Genomic DNA, 8,860 nt, shown 5'->3' on the forward strand with positions numbered 1-8,860 from the left:
TGGAAAATGACACTAATCATACATTTAAGGCTCCAACACAACACAAAAACAATGAGTAGGCTCAAGTGGGGACACACATTTTCGAAAATCAGCCATGTAGGGGGGTTATTTGCTGAATTTTTTTTTTTTTTTATAAAAACTTGTTTAAACTAGAAGCTTTAAGCATTTTAAGAACTTTGACATTTTTATAAAAATATCTGCAAGGTTTTAAGCTCTAATATTTTAAAGTAGTGTGACACTAGGTAAAACTAGTTCACCAAAATTTTTAGTTTGTAGTTCGGGTGAAAAAGTCGGTTCGGGTCCTGTACCGGGTTAAATACTGACACCGTGTTTTGTTTAGGTAAATACACGACAAAAATTATTTTTGCACATGTTTTATTATACAAATAATTAATCCAACTTTTTAGAGTAAAAAATTTATTATCTTTGACACGGTTTCGGTACCGGCTTTGCTGACTGGCAGTTTACTGAACTAACTGTGTAGCTTTACGCAACAAGATTCGATTGCGGATTTTGTGTCGTTTTTAATACCTATTATATTATTTATGTCAAATAATATTTATTTTTGGGTTTTCGGACAGTTATTGTTTCTTTCTGCGGAATGCTGTACATTTCAGCAGGATTGTTGTATTTTTCTGCGGACTTGGACAATTTGGTTTTTAATTGGGATTTTCTAAATAAAAGGCACATATTATTTTTGGACAAAGCTTTTTTTTAGAATATTTGTGTAGACATATCTGTTTGTCTTGTTTTCATCGTGTCAGACTAAAATGACTAAAGTACCCTCAATGCACATGCCATATTTAACTGAAAATTATAACCTGGTTAGGGTCAAAGGACGTAGAGTGTAATGAATTTTTCAAATAAAGGACTGTGACTGTAATTATTAAAGTTAAGGTCATCCATTGCAACCCATTACAAACATAAAGGACGAAAAGTGTAATTTACCCTTTCGATTATGAATTGTTCATACTTGTTGGAAGCGATTTGGGTGAAGAGGTGGAGATATGTGATGTGTGCGACGCGAGGGATGATTTAAAAACTCGATTTAGGGCAATTGTTACCACTATGTTTTTTATTTTGCTACCGTGTTTTTCCATAACAAATTATGGTGGCAATTGCCCTTTTGTGTAGTAGTGGATCCAATGGGAGTTTGAATCAGTCTTCAACACCCCCCTGTGATTCGAACTCCTTTACTCCAAGTTGATGTCTGAGATAAGCAAACTTCTCACGACTCAACGCCTTGGTTAAAACATCTGCCAACTGATCATTCATATTGCAAAAATCCAAACTCACCTGCTGTTGTGCAACCATATCTCTCTGATAAAGTGATACGTAAGCTCAATGTGCTTTGAACAGCTATGCATGACTGGATTTTGACTTAAGTTAATTGTTGGTCGAAAAGAGTTGTAGCCGTTAGTTGTTGTAGGCCCAATTCATCAAGAATCCTTCGAAGCCATACTGCTTGACAAGTAGCAGTAGTAGAGGCCACATATTCTGATATACTCTTGCGATCATCAATACAACTGGCCCAGTGACAGCACCGCTACCCAAGAAGAATATACTAGCTGATATACTCTTGCGATCATCAATACAACTGGCCCAGTCGCTATCAGTGTAACCCACAAGCTCAATCTTTGCACCTTTGTTGTACCAAATACCAAATCCTGTCGTACATGTGACATACCTTAATATTCTGTGAGCTGCACCCCAGTGAATTTTAGAAGGCACTTGCATGAACCGCGAGACAATACTCATTGAATAAGCTAGATCAGGTCTTGAGTGAGTAAGGTAAATCAAACCTCCAACTAGGGATACTTTCTACATTGGACCCTTCCATACCAAACTTCAACAATAAACTCTTTGCATATTTCTCTTGTGACAGAAAAAATCCTTGCTTCATTTGCTTGACTTCCAGAACCAAAAAATACTTTAGCAAACCCATATCAGACATTTCGAATTCCTCTTTCATTCCTTGTATGAATTCAGCAATCAACCTGGAACAAGATGAGATTCTTGTTATCACACGGCTTCACATAGAGTGTAGGCTCATTGTTGCTCCTTTGATACCACTTCTTGAGAAAGTAATCATCTATCTTTGAGTACCAGGCTCTCGGAGCCTGCTTCAACCCATATAACGGTTTTCTTAGACGATACACCTTCTCTTCACTTCCTTTTATCTCAAATCCCTGAGGCTGCTGAACATAAATTTCTTCACTTAAGTCTCCATTTCAAGAATGCAGACTTAACAAGCTGAGAGTATCCTTTAGCCACCAGCTTTGTGCCTCAAAATTTCACATGTTGGACCAACCTTTGTTTTGTACAGCCACTTTAATCCCACAAGATTCTTCCCACTTGGTAACTTGACTAGCTCCCATGTATTATTCTTCTCTATTGACTTTATTTCTTCATGCATTGCGTCTTGCCACTCTTTCTTTTCTGAAGCTTCAGCATAAGTCACAGGATCTGCAACGTTCAAGGCAAACTGGCAAATAGTGTATTCATCATAGTTAGTTTGTACCTCCTTTGCATTCACATAAACTTCTTGCAAATCCTTTGTTCATGGAGGAGGAGAAGTAGAACAACAAGACTGCCTTGTTGAAGATTGAGCATCCCTGGGCTTGCATCTTCACTTCCAGAATTGTTGTTGATGTTCTGACCTAACTCACTCTGAAGTGACTGAGCGGACTGTGAAGAGCTCGAACCCACTTCAAATTCACTAACAGGTTGATCATCCATTATTGGGAATGGATCAATATAACTAGCTTCATCATCATCATCATCATCATACTCAGTAAATCCCACCAATAGCAAAGCAAAGGTAGGGTCTGAGGAGGGTAAGATGTAGACAGCCTTACCTCTACCCCGTAGGAATAGAGAGGCTGCTTCCAGTGAGACCCCCGGCTCGATAATATAACTAGCTTCATATGTCTTTTTGTCAGCATCTGTTTCCCACTCCCATTTAGCATTTTCACGGACTCAACATCCCTTCTAGTGAAGAATCTCTTACTTGTTGGATTATATAACCTATATGCATTGGTCTCATTGATGTACCCAATAAATATTGCTTGTTCAGACCTATCATCCAGCTTTTTTTTTTGTTTTTCTTTTTGTGATGGGACAATACCATATGCAATACTACCAAACACCCTTAAGTGGTCAACCTTAGACTTCAGATTAGACCATGCATGCCTAGGAGTTTGATTTTTTAAAAGGGAAAATAGCCAAAATGGCCTTGACCCGATCAACTTTTCCAATATAGCCAATCCAGACGTATCCACAAGACGTCTCCACACACCCGTAACGTCTTAAGACGTTTCATCATGAAAAACTTCGGTCTCTGTGAGTGTGGGGCCGTGGCACTGAACACATCTGCTTTTGTCAGATCACTCACTCACTACCTTAAGATCCAAATGGGGATCTCATGTCACCACAACACGTGTCATGGTTACTAGTAACATTTGTATGTATGGGGGTATGTTTGGACAACCTACATAGTGGAGGGGGGTTTTGGAACTATTGCCTCACTCACATCACATGGGTGCACAAGAGTTGTACTAATTTGGATGCACGTGATCTGACAAAAAGTAACCACAAAGGCAAATTCTTTTCCCAATGCTTTAATTTGCAACCAGCTCTTTATGAAGCTCTCTCCCCAACTATTCCTCTTTCTTCTTCACCGAGCACCACCACCACCTTCACCGAGCACCACCACCACCACCACCCTCACCAAGCACCACCACCCTCCACCGAGCACCTCAACCCTCCACCACCACCGTAAACCACCACGGCACGGTCACATACCAACCAACCACCACCATCACCTACCAACAATCGTCACTCTCCACCCACCACAACCACCACCCACCACAAAAACCGGTACTAACCTGATGAAGAAACAATTTGGTGGTGACGTTAGTCGCCGTAGAAGAAGAGGTGTCGTCGGAAAGGAGTTGCAGGTTAACGGAGGTGGTGGAGGGGTTGGATGACGAAGGTGATGGTGGCCGGAGGACTCGTCGGAGAAGATGAAGGAATTACAGTTGTGTCAGAAAGTGTCTGAAAATGAATGTGAAATCTAGTTGCAGGTTCCGGTGAATGAACGTGGGTAAGGTCTCAAGCCACCTTCAGACGTCTCGGCTAAGACGTTACGGTGAATGCTTAAGACGTTACGGTGAATGCTTAAGAGATCTCACTAGGTTGTCGGAAACGTGGAGCCATTTAATTGGTGAATGCTTAAGACGTTACGGGTGTGTGGAGACGTCTGGATTGGCTATATTGGAAAAGTTGACCGGGTCAAGGCCATTTTGGCTATTTTCCCTTTTTAAAACCTTTGTGACTGCTATGTTAATGAGATACACAGCAGTTGCCACAGCTTCTACCCAGAAATAGTTAGGAAGTTCCTTTTGCTTGATCATACTCCTAGTGAGACCCATAATAGTTCTAATTTTCCGCTCAACTATACGCCATTATTTTGAGGGGTATATGGAGGAGTAAGTTCACGTTTAATGCCATGTGCCTCACAAAACTTATTAAATTCTTGTGAACAAAATTCTCCACCCCTATCAGTTTTCAACAGGTCCTCACTATTTGCACACCTTGGCAGGCTATCTGCACACTTAGAGTGTACATACGCTGCGTATTGACCAATACGCAGCGTATAGGGTTACCTCTATGCGCTGCGTATAGGTCTCTACGCAGCGTATGTTAGGGGCAGGTACACGACCAGACAGTCAAACCTAGTACCATGTCAAATCAGTCTGACATAGGGTGCGTATTGAGCAATACGCAGCGTATATAGGTAACCCTATACGCTGCGTATTGGCCAATACGCAGCGTATGTCAGACTGATTTGACACTGATACGATGTTGTCTAGGCACGTGAATAAAGTAATACGGGGAGTAGAGGGCTATACGCTGCGTATTTTAGTAAATTTGAAATTCTATTTATCACTGACACGACTGATTTAACCCGTACCGTTTCGACCCGTACCATTTCGACAAACTTCCGGAAATGATAAACAAATCCATGAACCTTTTTCGAGTGGCCTAGAAATGATAAAAGTAATTCCGGGCGAACTTCTTGAGCTGGTTATGTTGCAAATTTATATGCTCTGAGTGCTTGCTTGTGATTTAGTCGACGTTTGGATTAGGAAGTTTGGTGCTACTGAGCATATGACCTCTGATCCTACTTTAGTTGAGGATGTGTGAGCTTATCGAGAGGGGATGGAAAAATCTGTAACGTTACTCATATTGGCCATTCCACCATCATGTGTGTTGTTTTAGTTTCAGGTCTTACAAAAAAATCTTATGCCAGTCATGTATTGTTAAATTCTCATATCTTGTTATGTTTTTGATGCTCTTATCGCATTTATACTCACCGTAGTTATACTATGTCTACTGCTGCTACTTTGTAGCTCACTTTGGCATTCTAGACCTTGGGTTTTCTTAACTGTTTTTGAGCTTTGTGTCACCCTCCTATGTTCACCAACCCAACCCGACACGACCCGAAACCCGTTCTGATCCAAACCCGTTTTTACCCATGACACATTCCGACCCGACCCGACCCGACCCGTTTGCCAGGTCTATTTATACCCCTTTCTAACATTGTATATATTTTTAGAATTGTTTATATTTACTCAAATTATTTTTGGTGATAATTACATTTGATCAACTAGGACCACTAAAACATGAAATTCATAAGTAAATAAAAATATATGTTTTCTTTGTGTAAATTTGAGATAGATATGTTTTCATATATGTATAAAAACATATGTCTTCATTGCAGTCACGTTTTTATATTATAAAATTTAAAACATAAACTTACTTAAATTTTTAATTTTAATTTGGTCCGCCTAATGATTTAGACACGTCATATAACCTCATGATACGCGTTCGTCTTACACAATAAGCTTTAAAAGTTTGTACATGAATAAAATTGTGTAAAATGACCATTTTACTATTTACTATATGATATATTATAGATATATGACAATTGGGTGTTTAAATTTTTAATTACGTGGTTGTTTTAATTCTAATCATATATTAGGGGCTGTTTGTTTACCTCTTAATGAAGCTCTGAATGGTTCAGACCTCTTACTGGTTCAGTAGTTAATGGTTCAGACTGTTTGTTTCATGAGCAGATGTCTGAATGGTTTAGACATTTGCCTCTGAATGATTAAGATTTATACATAGTCTGAATGTTAAGACCTCTAATCTGAATTGTTCAGACATTTGCCTCTAAATGGTTAAACATTATACAACCTTTCTTGATGGTTCAGACCTCTTACTGATTCCGCACTTAATGGTTCAGACCTCTTATTGGTTCAGGACTTAACCATTCAGATGTTGCCAAACAGCCCCTTAGTTTAGATTACTATGCATATGATTGATATGTTCTTATTCGGGTGTTTCTTGTTATTTAATCAAGCTCTGTAAGGCTTATGACTTAGATAGACCACACTGAAAACAAGGTGTGTCTACGCTGATTGATTGATACGTGCAACAAGCGGATTACAGTGGATACAGGGGTGAAGGTGGATACGGTGGATACGGGGTAGAAGATGGATACGGTGGATACAGGGGTAAAGGTGGATACAGTGGATATAATAGATATGGCGGTGAAGGTGGATACGGTGGATACGGAAGCTACGGTGGATACGAAGAATATGGTAGATATGGTTATGAGCCCCGTAACACACTACTTTATAAACCATCTACCCCAGGCAATCCGTTTCAAATAAATGAGGTATCACATTATTGTTATTGTTAAAAATATTATTATTATTATTGTTATTATTATTATTGTTAAAAATATTGTAATTATAGTTATTATTATTGTTATTATTGTCAGAAATATTATAATTATTGTTGTTGTTGTCGTTGTTGTGTTAAAAATATTATAATTATAATTATTATTGTTATTGTTATTGTTAAAACTATTATAATTATAATATTTATTATTATTGTTATTATTGTTAAAAATATTATTATTATTATTATTATTATTATTATTATTATTATTATTGTTATTGTTAAAAATATTATTATTATTATTATTGTTATTATTGTTATTATTATTATTATTATTATTATTATTATTATTATTATTATTATCATTTTTAGAAATATTATAATTATAATTGTTGTTGTTGTCGTTGTTGTTAAAAATATTATATTTATAATTATTATTGTTATTGTTAAAAATATTATAATTATAATTATTGTTGTTGTTGTTAAAAATATTATAATTATAATTATTATTGTTATTGTTATTGTTAAAACTATTATAATTATAATTATTAGTATTATTGTTATTATTGTTAAAAATATTATTATTATTATTATTATTATTATTATTATTGTTGTTGTTGTTGTTGTTGTTGTTGTTAAAAATATTATTATTATATTTATTATTATTATTGTTATTTTTGTTAAAATATTATTATTATTATTATTCTTAAAAATATTATAAGTATAATTATTATTATTATTATTGTTAGAAATATTATAATTATAATTGTTGTTGTTGTTGTGGTTGTTTTTTTTTTAGCGATTCATGTCTCTTACTGATTTGAAGAATTGGTTACAAGAAACGGGAAAGGAGTATGGTTACGTAATTGTTACCCGCCGATCGAAAGATATTGGTGGTACTACTGGGATGGTATGGGTTGTGTGCGACCGTAGTGGTGAGCACCGTAGTAAAGCAATAGTTTGGAATGCTGGTAGTAAAAAAATCGGTTGCCCATTTTCATTACTCGCCATCCGGGACGTGACGAATGACACGTGGGAGTTAAAAGTGGATAACCAGAACCATAACCATGAACCTACGACGAGTCTGTTGGGCCACGCTTTTGTGCGAAGATTTACTGAAGCCGAATACAAGCTAGTGGAGCAGCTAACTGCTCAAAACATGGAGCCACGTATCATATTTCAAACCCTAAGAAAGCAGTTCCCCGACAGCCTACATGTTCAGAAAGACGTGCAAAATGTGGTACAAAAAATTAGAGCGACACTAATGGCACTGGAAAGCCTACTGCATGACCACCGAAAGGTCACGTTGAATGCATTGACGTGGCCCGCGTAAGGTTAAGCTTACTTTTACGCGGCCCGCCTGAAACCCATGTTTCACATTTTATTGATTTTTGATATGGGTTAGGGTTTCAGGGGTCTGGGTTTTCATTTATGGGTTGTTTTGGGACAATTTTGAGAGTCCTTACAGTGCCGTTGACACACGGGGCCATGTTAGTACAATATCTGACAAGCAATTAATGAGGATGAGAGAGAGATGGGCACGGGGCCGTGCCAGGCGGGCACGGGCCGTGCTGAACCTTCTGTTTACAACTATAAATAGGATTGCTTGGTTCCACTTCAACTCATCCCTTGGCAAACCACTTCTCTCTCACTTTCCACCACTCCACCACCACTACGACACCATTATCCACCACCATCATCCATTTTCCATCTTTAGAGTGTGTGTGTAGTCTCGGGATCAAAGATTGATCGTAAGAATCTTTGTCAAACGAAGGTCATGCTTGGCTAAATTCTTACATCACTTGATGAAGACTATTCTTTTATGTATTTCTTTTATGATTTCCAAACTTTAGCTCCTTTTTAATTGGGTATGTATTAATGACGTTAATAAATAGTTTCTTTATATTGAAGGCGAATTTTCTCAATCATTCTTCATATGTTCGTTGATTCAACATATTCATTTCTTTACGGTCTATATAAAGTATGTTAATTACCTGGAAGGGGGTTAGAAGGGTGGTTTGGCTAATTCTATGTCCCGTTCAATGTATAGATCCTGCGAGAACCTGGTTCAAGCCCAGTAACACCTCACGAGTCGAAGCGGGCAATACCC

The 8,860-nt window shown here is 37.5% G+C and overlaps 1 protein-coding gene across 1 annotated transcript; it reads left to right on the forward strand.

Moving 5' to 3' along the window:
- Nucleotides 1–3,890: 3,890 nt before the first annotated feature.
- LOC118480152 lies at nt 3,891–8,467 on the forward strand. Its single transcript, XM_035974861.1, has 3 exons — nt 3,891–3,969; nt 6,507–6,745; nt 7,550–8,467. The coding sequence occupies exons 1-3, from the start codon at nt 3,891–3,893 to the stop codon at nt 8,081–8,083; spliced, it is 852 nt and encodes a 283-aa protein (XP_035830754.1). The 3' UTR covers nt 8,084–8,467.
- Nucleotides 8,468–8,860: the final 393 nt, after the last annotated feature.

This window comes from Helianthus annuus, chromosome 7, assembly GCF_002127325.2.
Source record: "Helianthus annuus cultivar XRQ/B chromosome 7, HanXRQr2.0-SUNRISE, whole genome shotgun sequence".
Classification (NCBI taxonomy): Eukaryota; Viridiplantae; Streptophyta; class Magnoliopsida; order Asterales; family Asteraceae; genus Helianthus; species Helianthus annuus.